The sequence below is a fragment of the Lonchura striata genome, chromosome 17 (assembly GCF_046129695.1).
Source record: "Lonchura striata isolate bLonStr1 chromosome 17, bLonStr1.mat, whole genome shotgun sequence".
NCBI classification, from domain to species: Eukaryota; Metazoa; Chordata; class Aves; order Passeriformes; family Estrildidae; genus Lonchura; species Lonchura striata.
Genome location: NC_134619.1, coordinates 2,618,795 through 2,633,042, shown reverse-complemented (window position 1 = coordinate 2,633,042; position 14,248 = coordinate 2,618,795). Strand labels below are relative to the sequence as shown.

General features: G+C 51.7%; 1 protein-coding gene across 2 annotated transcripts; it reads right to left on the bottom strand.

Moving 5' to 3' along the window:
• Positions 1 to 686: 686 nt before the first annotated feature.
• TFAP2C (transcription factor AP-2 gamma) lies at positions 687 to 8,667 on the bottom strand. 2 transcript variants are annotated; one of them, XM_077787066.1, is made up of 8 exons: positions 8,456 to 8,667; positions 7,754 to 7,773; positions 6,876 to 7,352; positions 6,608 to 6,659; positions 4,973 to 5,195; positions 4,224 to 4,342; positions 2,693 to 2,834; positions 687 to 972 (listed from the first exon to the last, which is right to left on the bottom strand). In XM_077787066.1, the coding sequence occupies exons 1-8, from the start codon at positions 8,508 to 8,510 to the stop codon at positions 687 to 689; spliced, it is 1,374 nt and encodes a 457-aa protein (XP_077643192.1). In that variant the 5' UTR covers positions 8,511 to 8,667. The 2 variants fall into 2 exon arrangements, with proteins under 2 accessions (XP_077643192.1, XP_021409227.1); XM_021553552.1 differs by lacking the exon at positions 7,754 to 7,773 and having other exon boundaries at positions 8,463 to 8,667.
• Between the last annotated feature and the right edge of the window lie 5,581 nt (positions 8,668 to 14,248).

Here is a 14,248-nt window from a genome sequence, read left to right as displayed (position 1 = left end):
AAATTAGCATGTCAAATGCCATCTTAAGTCTAGTAGGATTTTAGTACTCTTCTATGTTAATCTGAAAATAAAGGAAAAAAAAAAACAAAGTAGAAGAGAACTAAAAAAAAAAACTAAACAGATTTAAAAAAAAAACCCCACAGAATAATCTTACTATTTTCAGGTGTTTATAAAAAATTTTTAATGTACATAAATCTCTATACCATTGTTTAATACTGTTTTATTGTTACTGTTGCATTTCGAGAGAATGAACCCCCTGAAATTGCATCAGAGAGCAAAACAGGCTTCCATCTAAAATGTGTCTCTTAAAAACTACACATGAAGCTGGTCACCCACGAGACACCGAGATGTGGAAAAGGAATAAATCTCTGTAGAATTCCATCCACCCCCCCTTTATAGCACCACTGTTACAGCAAAGGATCCAATACACTTGTCCCAAGTACTTATCTTCAGGTAATTGCTTCCACACAACAGGGATACTGCAGCTTTTAGCAAGATTTGTTGGATCCAGCAGGAGTGAAGATCCTGAATGAGTTTTGTTTTGTTTTTCCTCCCCTTTTTCCCCTTTAAAAAAAAAAAAAAAAAAAAAGAACAAAAAAAAAAAATAAAGCCACCCAAATCTCTAGGTTCCCCCTGGCAAGAAGATCAGAGTCTGTGTAGGAGGAAGGGTAAAGTCTGGTTTTCTTTCACTTCCTGTGCTTGTCCATTTTGTCGATGGTTTTGTTGGTCTCTGCGGGGCTCTGGTCGCCAGCGTTCATGTAGGATTTGTCTGCTATTTTTAACGCCTCGTTTAGGTAGTTCTGGACGGATGTCATGGCAGCACAGATGGCAGCGCTCCCAAAGCCATGCGTGATCAGGCTAAAGTGAGTCAAGCAGCCCTGGATGCCAGGGTCCAAGATGGGGCTGGGTCTCGTGTTCCCCAGGGGAGTTCTGTCCTGAGTCAGGAGGTCTGTGAATTCTTTACAGATCTGCCTGCAACACACAGAGGGCTCACGCTTTACACCACGCAAATAAACACAAATAACAGAGGTCTGCGTCAAATATTTGAAAAGAAACACAAAGAGCAGAAATCTGCATCAAATATTTAGCATTGGTGCGGGAACTATGAGAAATTCAGAGTCTAAAATGAAAGCAAAAGGAAAAAAATAAAATTAGCATCGCGTTCAAACTGGATTAGATTTCTGGATTTCTGTTTATTAGCACCACTTCCTGATGAGCCTTCTGTTGCATCCCCATCACAAAAACACTCTGCAAAATAAATTCTGGTGCCTGCCTGGCTCCGCATCATTTGCTCCAGATTTGGAGTGGGGAGTGGGAATTCAGTGCTGGTTTCTCTGAGAACTTTCCCAGCTGCAGCTGAGTGGTGCAGAAAGGCTGGAGCAGCTGAAGAGGAGATTGAATTTAGCTGTGTATATTCCATGTATATGTAGGGAGGCCGAGGCCCTGATCCTGCAAACACTAACACATATGCCTGGCAAAACACGAGTGCTTAATAATGCTCCAGCATATGTTGTTTGCTGCTTGTAAATCTGTCCCCTTGAAGGGATTTCACAGGAGCTGAGCAATCTTAACAGAATCATCACTTTATCAGAATTTCTCAATCACAAACATCTTCCAGGGGATTTTTATTAGTGCCAGCAACAATGCCAATAAGGAAAATACTCACGAGCGGGAGGACTGCTCAGGAAAAATTAGCACAATGTTCAAACTATGGGCAAGGGAGACTAGATTTCTAAATTTAGAAGTATTTAAGAGATCCATTCTTGTAAGAGAAGCTCTCTTTTAAAGGAAGGCTGGATGGGTTCAACACCAGGAGTGTGTTTTGCACTCTGATATGAGCACAAAGGCAGGGAAACTTTCTCAGCAGTGCAGGCAGGTTTTTCTCAGCTCCTCTGCAGGGAGAGGGTGCTGCCAAAAGCAGGGAATTCCATCGACCCCAAAGCAGAGCAGAACAAACCATGAGCTGAAGCTCTGCTAAACCTGAGCCTGGGACAGGAACTCAGCAGGGCAAAGGGGAAAGTTGGGCACTCCAAATACCAGTTTTAGATAAGCTTAACGCAGGGTCCTGCTGGGATGGGGCTCATCACGAGGTGCCTGCAGAGCAGCCAGAACAAAGCTCCTCTGCTTCCCCCTTCCTTCCCCTTCACCCGGCTCTGTAACATGGATTGGTTGAGGCACAGGGACTTTCCACACCTACCAAAGGATGCTTCCAGTGAACTGTAAAAATCTCCAGCCATAACAGGGAAAAAGGGACTCTCCAGCAGCTCCTGGTCCCACGGGAAGCCGGGAGCTGCTGCTGCCAAAGGCAGCTGTGAGCACACAGGGGCTGAGCTCCCCTGCTGCAGTCCTGCCCCTGCTCACATCCCAGGCCACACCTGCTCTCCACATCCCTGTCACACCTTTTCCTTAGGGCTGTCCTGGTGTAGGACTTCTCCTGAAGTTTTTACTGAACTGGTCCAGACTGCTTTAGTTACCTACAGGATTGTTACTCTTGTTAGTGGTTCAGACTAAAATAAAACTGCTGCCATAGCTGAATTCAAACCAAAACCAAATAAAAAGAATTGCTTCATCTTCCTAATTAAAATTACATGCAAAAAATCCACCAAACTATCCCCCAGTCGCAGACAGTCACAGTCAGACAAAAACACATTCAAAAAGGGGAGAAGAAGTAAAATCCAAGCTGAAAACTTACTTTGCAGCAAGCAGCATGTTCTTCCTGTTTGCCATTTCGTTGCGGCCCATGTGTGGTCTGGTTAAATATTCAGCCACTGCTTTGGAAGGAAATTCTGTCTCACACACGTAGCCAAAGTCACGAGCAAGATGCACAGCTTCACCTGGGTGGTGAAAGGGAGGGTTTGTTGAATTGTAAAATGTCATTTATTGTAAGGAAATCAGGGGCATCAAGGAAAAAACGCTGCAGATTTTTGCAGTGTATTCCTGTTTTGGAAAGTGACACCATTCCATCACTCACTACCATTTTTTAATTGATGGATCAGTGTTTCTTTGTAAATTTGTATCAAGAAAAAAAGAGATTTACAGGGTGACTACTACAAAAAAGAATTCTCTTGCTTTTATACTAGAAAGAAAAATTCCTGTCTCTATCCAGAAAAACTTCACAGCAAAGAACACGATTCAGTCAAGATCAAATTGTCTGCTGATATTTAAAAATATCTGCCAACTAAATCTCCCATTATAATAAAAGCTTTGAGTTTAGTATGCTTTTGAAATATTTTCATATAAGAATTTTCAGACAGAAAACCAAATTGCAAGGTGTATAACCAGGTCACTTTTTTTTCCAATAAAACAATTCGATCAGGCTTAAAATAAAAGATTGGTGTGATCAATGCAATGTGCACGTGGCACACAGCTGTCCAAAACTTCCAAGCAAAGCTTTTAAATGCAAGTTGCTGCATTATAAACAGCAGGAAGGTATTGTTAGTTCATTTTTCACTCTTTCCATTTCAGTTGCTGCTTGTATTCCTATTAAATTGTGCCACTACCAGGAGCTGCTTGAAACAGGAGCAGCAAATGTAAACCACACACGCACATATATACACACCCTTCAGGTCAGCTCACTGACAGAGGGTCCGCAGAGCATGGCCCAGATTAAAGGGGCTCCAGTTTCCTAGCAGGAAGTCAAAAGCTATAAATCTCACTTTATAAGCTTGTTTATTAGCAAAGCTTCTGAGGACACCGCTGAGGTAGGGCAGGACTGCAGTCGGCTGTCCCGGAGTCCCAAAGTTTCCCAGCAAGAATTGAGATTTAATTTTGTGAATATTTGGAGACAGATTATTGCACTGCAGGCAGGTTCAGCAGGAGACAAAGGTGGTAGGATGGGTTTTTATTGAGGCCCAAACCCACGAATGAGAGGAGTTCCAGCCCTTTTTGCCTCGCCCTCCTGAAACCCAAAACAACCCTCAGGAGGCAGCCTGGGCTGAAAGGTCCAGAAAGGTGCTTTTGGCACATCCTGGCACGCAGGAATTCTGCATCCCTGCCAGGAAGAGGAGCAGTGCTGGGTTTGTGTGAGCAGGGCTCAGAGGAGCCCCTCAAAGGCAGCACAGCCCTTCCTTAGGGGCTGCAACATCCCCACCATGCTCCCTTCAAAACAAACAAAAAACCCACATTACTTTCAGGGACTTTCTAACCTTTCCATGCTTTGCCTAGAGGATAAAAGCTGTGCACAAGGGGAGAAAGTTTATTTTTAAGACACACTCGGGACTGACCTTCCACCAAAGATGTCAATAGTGTCACATTTGCAGCTTTCCTTCTGCCAGCAGGGAGATTCAAGCCAATTTTATCCAGTTTTTCCCTTAATGATCTGCCACCATTTTTAGATTTGGCTCTGTAATTAAAGAGAAAAAAATGGCCTTATTTATCTTCAGGGAACACTTCTTTTTAAGATGAGAAATTCCAGTTACTGACATTCAATAGGGTTCCACTGGGGTGGGGAGAAGATAAAAAACAGGCTCTTTTCAAGTGACCTACTTTTTAAATGCTCTATTTCAATCCAGCCAGGATGAAACACAGCAGGTCAAAATCAAAATATTTCAAACTGCACCTCTGAAACCAGAATGATCACAAGCCAAATTAAGTGTATGCAAAAAAGGATGTGGAAAATGTCCTCGTAATGATTAATCAGGACCATGAGAATTAATTTTAAAAAATCATTCCACAGGGTTTTGGGAATCAGAGACAGCTCCACGTGCTGGCTGAGACAAAACCTCAGCTCTAAACAGAGAATGAGAATTGCTGTCAGAGCTGTTAAAAGCACTTCTCCAGAGGCAGCAGAAGTGCAAAGAAGTTTTATTTCCAAAGCCTATTCAGGATTCAGCGTCCTTGGGCTGCTCACAAACCGGGAGCTGCAGGAGAGGCTCTGTGGCAGGGCTGCTGCTGCTCACACCCAGCGAAACGGGGGGAAAACACAACCACAACCACGGGGGGAGGCAGGCAGGGAGGGAGGGCTCCATCCTACCTTCGCAGCACTCCTCCTAGCAGGGAGGCATTGAGACACTCCGGGGGCGAGAGCCGCCTCTGCACCTCTGCCACCGTCACTTTGTACTTGGACGTGGAGCTGAGCAGCGACAGCCGCCCGGGCACCGAGCAGAACACCTCGTTGGGGTTGATCACCACCCCGATTAATCCATCCTTTTGGCAGGGCAGGCTCAGAGCGCTGTTTTTCGTCAGGGAGATGGGACCTGAGGGAGGAGGAGGGAAAGCGGGTATTTTATAAAAGGGAGAAATAAATAGGAAGTGGCAAGTGAAGTTTTCTTTCTTGTAAAAATAAGCCGGGAGAGAGGGTTTTGTTTGGTGATAAATGCTCACGCCACTGGCCCCCCATCCCCAGCATCCATCTGCAGCACAAAGGGCCCCAAAATATTCCCGACCAGCTGGATTTTGCCACTGAGTGGCAAGGAGCTGCCGAACACAAGCAAGAATGGTCCTCAAAGTAGCCGAGCCATGCTCACAAAAACTCCACACTACAACAGACTCTGAATTAGCATCCTCCAGCTACTGCCAAAACTCTTCCCAAGCCAGGGCAGGGAGAAACCCCCCAGCTCCTGCTGGGCTCCATCTTCCACCTCGCACACGCAGGTTTAAGAAACAGCCTTTGGAATTGAATCCCAACAAACTCCTACCAGCCAGTGGCACAACACAGAGGGACGCAGCCCAGGGGAGAACCGAAAGTAAGGAGCTGATCCTCGGTAAGAGCTTCAGCCTTTAGGTGAGGAGGGACAACAAAGGCTTTGGAAGGAGCAAACCACAGATCCGGCTTTTCCGTCCCCTCGCGAGTCCGCCCAGTTCACCCAGTGCCGCTGCTGAAAGGGTTAAAGAGCCGAGGTCGGCCCCACTCCCGGAGGGGGAAGATTTGTCAGTGGTGCATCTGACAGCGAAATTATTCTCCCATGAGCTAAAGGCAGCAATCAGCGCTCTGACACACACTTCTGCTTTTCCTCAGTTAGGTATTTGTTTGAAGTCTTCAGAGGAAACTTCTGATTTTTTTTTTTTTTTAAGCACAAATTTGTTTAAAAACAAAAGCAAGGGAAAAAAAACCCCTAAATTACTGTAAATTGAGTCAATACGTCTTCCTCCTTCCTCAAAACCTCAGCTACAAACCAATTTCGATTAAGATAGAGCCAAACAGTCTTCTGCAGAGAACTCAGTCTTTTCTCAAGTCTTGTAAAGAGGTTAAAAAAATTGGAAAAAATAAAGGAAAAAAAAAATATTTTCGAGTGCTAGCAGCAACAAAAAAAAACCCAAACAAAAGAAAAGTCCCGTGTCAATTTACACACACGTATTTCAGGAAAGATTAAAATCGGTTCAAGGTCCTGGTTCCGATTAAGGCCATAACACAAGAGCACAGGAGGAGGGAACAAGTTGTGTCCCCGGAGGAGTCTCACACCCCAGGGCAGAGTTTGTCCCCGCCGCCACCTTCCCTCGGACAGCATTAGAAAAATCCAGCGACAAAGAGTGGAACAAAAACTCCTCCGCCCTCCCGATCCCAAAGGATCGGTCTCGATAAAAATAATAGGGCGTCACTTCACCGGTGCGTCACGAAACTTTTAACTATTGACAAGGGAAAGTAAAACTGCGGTGCCACCTTACTGACCTTTTCTAATGACTGTCTGGTCATGCATTAGTAAGTGTTGATCTTCCACATTCTGGAAAGAGAAAGGGGGAGAAAGTTTCGCACCTGGAAGAGCCGAGAGGGGAAAAACCGGCGGCTTTTGGGAAACCCACCCCCCTTCCCCGCGCCGCCGCATCCTGAGGGGCGAAGGGGAGAAAATGAGGATTTCTCTGCACGGACGGGGATGGGATGCTTAGAAGGGGACGGGGCCTGTCCCGCCTGGCCGAGGGGGGGTCCGGGCGCTCCTTACCTGCACCTCCTCCATCTGATGGGCCATGTCGTGCAGGCCCAGGTTATCGGCCAGCGCCGAGGCGTCCAGCCCGTGCCCGTGGGGCAGCAGCAGCTCGGAGCGCCGGAAAGTCTCCCGGCGGCTGCCGGCGGAGCCGCTCTCCAGCGCCGAGAGGTGCGGCACCAGCCCGGGGCGGCCGTGCGGGGCCAGCCCCGCCGGCTCCTGGCTCTGCCGGCTCGGCCAAGCGCTCTGCTGCTGGCTGGGCGGCGGCGGCGGCGGCTGGTGCAGCGGGTTGATGGAGAAGGGGTCCCCGAGGTGCGAGTAGGGGTCGCTGGACTGGGAGTAAGGCAGCGGCTGGTACGGGGGAGGGAAGTAGGGCGGCTGGAAGTCGGAGGCGCCCGAGTGCGAGAGCGGCGGGGCCGGGCTGTACAGGTGCTGGCTGACGGCGGAGAGGTGCGGCAGCCGCGGGTTCCCGTTGCTGCTGCCATCGTGCCGGTCCTGGAAAGCACACAGGGGTGGGGAACAGCGGGGTGGCCGTCAGAGGGGTGGGGGGACACGGCTGGTGGGAGAGGAGAGCGAGAGCCGCCCCGCTCCTGCCCAGGGGGTTTGGCGTTTTTAAGGCGCTTCGCCGAAGAAGTCAGCCCCACTCCCAGGGAAGAGGTTACAAAGCGGTTCTCGCTGCTCTCCTCATCCAGCCCTTCTCCCGCTTGTGCAGAGGAATCATTAAAATCAGAAAAAATTCAAATCAGAGGCGCAGCCGCGTTTGCGCCGCGCTGCCTCGGCCGGGCGGGAGGCGGCGGGGCCGGGGGCTGGATGGAGCGATGGGGACCCCCGGCACTCCATCCTTCCCACCCCGAGGGGCGACGGGGAAGGGACCGCGCTGCTGCCTCCAGCCGTGCCATCGCTGCCTCTGTCCCGACTTCCAGTCTCAGCACTCAGAGCTGAAACGTCTACATTGAGCTGATCCAGGGATTTAGCAGCTTCTGGCTTCACGGTCATTAAAATAACAGGGCTAGTTAATAAGAGGTGAATGGGGTCCCAATGGAGCGTGAAGCGGGGACTGCAGCTAATCTGTAGGAGCCGAGCAGGCGGACCAGCGGAGCCGGGGGGGCACGGGGCACACAGACGAGTTCGGAGAGATCAAAACCCGGGAGCACCTCGCGGCGGGTGGGAGCTGCTCCCGGGGAGGAAAAACGTGGGAAGGAAGAGTTCGCCCTGCCCGGCTCACCCCGCCGCAGATGCTACCTGCCGGCCCCTCCGCATCCCGCCCGGTGCGGTGCGGTGCGCTCCGGGGTCCCCCCGCTCCCGCACGGCGCTGCTCCATGCGGGATGCGAGCCCGGTTCTCGCAGCTGGGGCCCGTTTCATTCGAGAGTTCAAAAGACTCGGTAAAGAAAAATAGAAAAATAGAAAAATACGAAAATAAAAATCCGCACCTCCAAAAGAAAAATTAAAAAAAAAAAAAAAAAAAAAGCCAAGCTCTTCGGGCAGGGCCCGCCGGCGCTCCCGGCCGGGCTGGCAGCGAGCGGGGCGCGCAGCGCGGCCCGGGGCCGGCGGAGCCCCGCGCACACCCCGAACCCCGGCGGCCAGCCCTCCCCGCCGCCTCTCACCTCGCAGTCCTCTTCGTACTTGACATTATCTGCTAGTTTCCACAACATGGCGTCCAGCGTCCGGACCAGGTGCGCGGTGCCGCGAACAGAACAGCTCGGCCCCCGCCACGGGCGGTAAATCCACGTCGGACCCGGGGAAGAGCGGCGGCCCCCGGACGGAGCTCAGTTGGCAGGCATGAAGGCAGCTGACGGACTAACCCTCCGCGCTTGTGGTCACTCGGGGTTTTTTTCCCTGCCCAGACGCCCTTAATGGCAATAGGATTATCCTAACTCCTCCCCAGGGATGGCTCGGGCGCCGCGGCCGCCAGCCACTCAGGAGGGAGCGCGCAGCCCCAAGCCACTCCTTCCGCGGCCGCGGAGGGCGGGCGGGCAGCGCGGAGCCGGAGCCCCCCTCGGCCGCCCCCTCGGGCCGCGGGGGTCGGCGCTGCCCCGCGGGGAAGGGGTCACGCGTGGGCATCCCCCGCTGCAGCCGGCCTTGCCGCAGCTCCGCCGCGCTCTGCGCGGTTTTTGGGCGGCGGTGCTCCCCGCTCCTCCGCGCCTGGAAGGGTTTTGCTGAACCCCACGGTGCCCCCCCTCCCCTGCGCCCGGCAGTTTTTGGGCGAAATAAACTCGGAAAAAGTCCTCGTAGCGAAAGCGAGAAAGTCCGAGCGCAGCCGGGGTTTCATTTGCATAATTGTCAAGAGTTTGAATTACTGATTACAACTTGTAAGCTACCAATGTTTAAGGTATAATTTACTTAATGATCCGACAAGATTATTGCAGTGGTGTCGAACCCCCCGTAGGTAAAGCAGCCCTGATTCACCGTCCCCGATCCGGGGCTCCGTGAATTGTGCGACCGGTTCCTCGCATCGCTTTCTTTTTATTTTAATTTTTTTCCTTTTTTAAAAACGAAAATCCCGTCTGTCTAATATTTTCGCGCAAACCCGGGGCTGGGGAAGCAGGTGGGAGGTGAGACAGGCATTTTCGGACGCCGTGAGCACACTTTCATCTAAGCTTAGAAAGTACTTCCCTGCCAAATTGCTACCTTTCTGCAGGCATTTGATCTATGCAGTTATGCGTGTCAGACAAAATGAACATCGTTTTCAAAAGCAACGACTTCTCCCAGTGTTTTAAGGTGCATCCGGATAGCTGCTCATTTACATGAGAGGAGCAAGTGTTTGTTTATTGTGGCAGAGACAAAAGCTGACCCTGGACAGTGCTGGCTGCGGAGATCTCGGCTATCAGTGCCCGGACGAGCCGCCTGAGAGCTGCTATTAAAGGCCCGAGATAGACCCACGTCTCCAGATTTAACAGATTTAACCAGCTCACACTTCACTCACTGTCCCCCCACTAAAGATCAGGGAAGAAAAATAACAAGAACGCTAATTAAAACTTAAAAAAATCCAAACACCGTAAACCCCTCCATCAGACTAAATTAATGATCTAAAAATAAACCCGAGGAGGACGGGGGTGCTGGAAGTAACTGTTGGAGGTGTTATCTGCCTTATCTACCATGCAGGTGCTGATTTGCAGCAGTTGCATTAAGCCCATCATCATCAGCGACTCCACATTATCATTTTTGGTGGAGTCTCTATTTTTTTTTTTTTTTTTTTTTAACGACGGTGTTTTTCTTCCAGGGATGTTTCTTTGAAATGCAGTTCGCGACGATTATTAGCGAGTGTGCTTGCGCTGCTCCTGGCGTCATTAAGACTAGGAATCTAAATAATAAAATACAGGGGGAGCTTGAAGTTCATTTGTGTTAAAGGGACAAGATGGATTTAGAAATAAACGAGGAAGGGAACCGTCGAGCCTCCCTGGTTTGGGATCAGCTCTTCTTCCTTCCAGAGGAGAATTGTAACAACGTTGGTTATTTTTATTACAACCTCAGAAGCCAGATTTTGTTTCTGCTCAGAAATGTCACACTGAGAAACGAACACGATTTTATCATTCTTTGGGATTGTCATTGCCTGAACACCTCCCTCTTGGTGGTCAAAATCACCAAGATGAATTAGCGTTCTTATTATTTATTGTATCTAGAAATAATATTCATAAATAGAAGCGTGGAAGAGGATGAAGGATGCGGAGGAAATTACCTAAACAAGGCGACAGAAATAAGCACTTGGCTTCCTAAAGAGCAAGCCAGGAGAGCAGAGACGAGGCTGAACGCGACCGAGTCTGAGACAAACTTTCCCGTACATCCACTTGCTCCCCGCTCTGTGCTCGCTGCCAGGGACCGGCGCGGGGCCCGGGGAGCACAGAGCGAGGAGGAGAAGCGAAGGGAAGGCAGGGAGCGAGGGGCAGGCAGGGCAGGGCGGGCACTGCCCATCCCCTCCGCGGGTGCCCGCAGGGAGGGATGCGGGCCCTGCTGCCCGGGGATGCTGCGCTGCGGCCGGGCACACTCAGCGCCTCTCCGCGGGCTCCGGGAGGGCACGGCGCTCCTTGGGCCGCCGCCTCTCCGCACCGCGGCGTTCCGCACCGCGAGAGGCGGCGGCGGGCGGGCCGCGGAGCCCCGCGGAGCCCCGCGGAGCCGGACGAGCGCTCCGCTTCCCGGGCACGCCGGGGATGCGCAGGCACCGGGGCTGCTGCAGGGACACCGAACCGCCCGGACACGCCTTTGAGACATGGGGCACAGCAGGGTCCCATCGCCTGCCGGGGAGGGACGCGGCTCCTGACAGGTGGCGGGTTTTATTTACTCATTAAAAAATAATAATAAATAAATATATTAAAATTGGTGCTTCGAGGATATCCCCTGATTCCAAGCAGAAGAGGTGCCTTGCTCCGTGGGGGCTGAGCTCCCTTTTTGACGAGGCTGCAGTTTCTCGTGGGGAGCACGAAGCACCCCCAGGCGTGAACACGCTTCGGGAGGGGAGCCAGAGCCCACTGCTGCGCCTCTGTCACACGCAGTAGTTTTCCTATTTGGCAGCAATTAAAAGAGAGCGTGGGGATGCTAATTAGTTACATCCTCCTTCCTCTAAAAAAAAAAAAAAAATATTTAAACACACACATATCTGTATTGTTAATGAGGCTGCAGCAACCTGTCCGGATTGTCGCCTCGGCTCCTGCGGAGCTCCACAAAGGCAGCTGCTGCCCCGCGGCCCCGGAGACTCCGCGGAGCGTCCCCAGCGCGGCCGCGGGGAGGGGCGGAGAGCGGAGGGGCAGGACCCCCGCCCGCAGCCCGGAGCCGGGGGGCAGAGCCGCGGGGCTCCCGGGGGGCTCCGGGGGTCCCCGGGACCGGTGCCGGGGCAGCCGCCCCTCGGCAGGGCGCGGAGGGGCGCGGAGGGGCGCGGAGCATCCCCAGCGCATCCCCTCCCCCTGTCCTCCCCCTCCCCAAGCCCGGCAGCGAGGCCCGGCCCGGCCCGGGCACAGCCGCCACCGTTTAAATCTTTTTATTTTCCCGCTGCTCCGCCGTTTCTCCTCCCTCCACGGCGGCCCGGGGGATGCGGGGGGCGGTGCGTGCCTGTGCGGGTTTCCCCGCGGCTGCCGGCACCGGGAGCATCCCTGGAGCCCCTGGCTGACCGGAGCCTTTCCCTGTGCCCCCCCGGCAGGGCAGCGGCCGCTCGGGAGCCGCGGGCTGAGCCGCGGAGCCCCGGGCAGGCAGCGGCTCCCCCGGGGCTCCGCAGCCCGGGGCTGGCAGCGGGGAACGCCGGGCACCCGCCCCGCTGCTCCGGGTGCCCAAGGCCAGGCTGGACCCGGCTCGGAGCGATCTGGGCTAGCGGGAGGTGTCCCTGCCCAGGGCAGGGGGGTGGAACTGGATCCTCTTTAAGGTCCCTCCCAGCCCAAACCATTCTGTGGTTCTACACCGGTACGGGAGGTGCAGTCTGTGGGCTGGGCCCCCAAAAGTGAGGGTGACGGGGAGTGCAGAGGGGTTACACTGACCAGATTCCAGTCCTCACCTCTGCAGGAAGTGAGAAGTGCCCACACTTTCTTCATTTTCCCCCAGCCTATTAATTTGCTTAATAAACACTTCCCCATCTATGTTTTCTTCCTGCTCCTTCCCTCCGGAGCTGGAGGAGCAGAGTCCCCTGGCCATGGTGTGCCGTGAGCCTGCAGCACAGAGGAAGTTTAGCAATTCCTGGGCAGAAGTGACAGGCTTTGGCACCAGGTACTTTTGGGCCCTGGGTCAGATGCTCCATGGCATGTGGCAGAGGTTCAGCAGCGGTGTGCAGCTGCCTGGGGCTCCTGCAGAGGAGTTTCTCTGGCTTCTGTACACGAGAAGTCCTGTCAGGCTGGATGGTTTGTGGCAGGAGATGGATACCTGGGAGAGAGAGAGTTCACAGGAGCCTGCCCGCAGCCACAGCATGGCACAGGGCACAGGAACACCCAGATTCCCAGCCCATCCCTGTCCTTGAGGCAGGGGATGGCCACAAATGTGACAGCAGCTGCATTTACCCTGGTCTGCTCATTCATAAAACGAGGATAATAATCCCAGCAGTGGCCAGAGCTGGATTCATTTCTGGTGGAAGCAGGAGAGAAGTGGGTGCTGTGGTCCCTGATCCCATCTCTGCCCAATGACCCCAAGGTGCCTCCTCAGGGCTCTGACATTTTGCCTGCGGTGGAACAATCCTTCCATTCTGGAAAGATGCCCTGATTTTTTAAAATTCCCTCCTTTTTATGTCCATCAGGAGCTGTTAGGCAGTGTTGCTGCAAAAGCTGCCATTGCTGGACTGTGTGCAATCAAATCCAGCTCCCTTTTGCAGGGAACAGGCTCAAAATGAAAGACCAAAACCCCCAAATAGTCAAAACACCACAATGCTAAAAGTGAATTCAGGATTCATATATTTAGTTAGGCTATTTCCTGTAAGTAAAAAGATAAACAGGCTCTTGGCTCAACAGACATAATTAATATTATAAAAAATAAAGGTTAGTGATGTTTTATAGAAACGACTGTTGGGGCACAATGCTGATGTTTGGGGAAGGTTCCTCTGTGGACAGGGATGGGCACCAGGTACAAAAGGTCTTTTCTATCCCTACCTTTGAGGGGTCCTGCAGCCCTCAAACCCCTTCAGTCAGACTATCAATCAAGTGTGTAAAATATCTTTTTTAAAACACTCACTTCTCCATGTACATCCACAGATACACACAGACATGAGAGGAAGATTGCCCAAACACCTTCCAAGATGGTTTTGGGCACAGTATAAAGCAGAGATGCAGACAGAGCCTGTGCAGGAGGGAAGGAATTTCCAAAGCAGCAGTCAGCTGCCTTATTTCTAGTTACCTTTCACTCTTCAGGGGTGATGAAATAAGTAAACTGACCTTGATGTCAGGACAATGGGTCATGTGAGTTGAAGCTGAGGATTTTCGCTGTAGGCACTTTAAGTAAGTAAAGAAAACATATTCAGTTACTCTCTTACTTCCATGGTCCAGTTTCTTGAAAACTCCTAATCCCTCTAAATAGCCAGTTATTCCTCGAGCTCTCCATCAAGCTGGGTGAAGTCCAAACTGCATCACAAATGGGGGAAAAGCTCTCTCAAGGATTTGATTTTGGTTTCTCTAGCAAACACACGCAGGGGCCGAGTGGTTTTTTAACAGATTTATTTCTTCCACGTAAAATTCTTTGTGACAATTCCTGTAGCACTCCGAGGTGAAAGAAATCACTCTGGTTTGAAGCCTCTTATCCACGTTCAGGCGATTTCCTGCAGGTGGGGTTGCAGAGGAACACAGGTTTGGGATGTCCAGGTGATTTTTCTTCTAATAAAACCCCACAAAACAGAGGCAGTATGACTCAGGGTGCTTCAGTTCAAATGTAAATTCAGGCAGCATTTCAGGCATCTGCATTTCTGGGCTTCCTGGGATTTAGGAGCCACAGT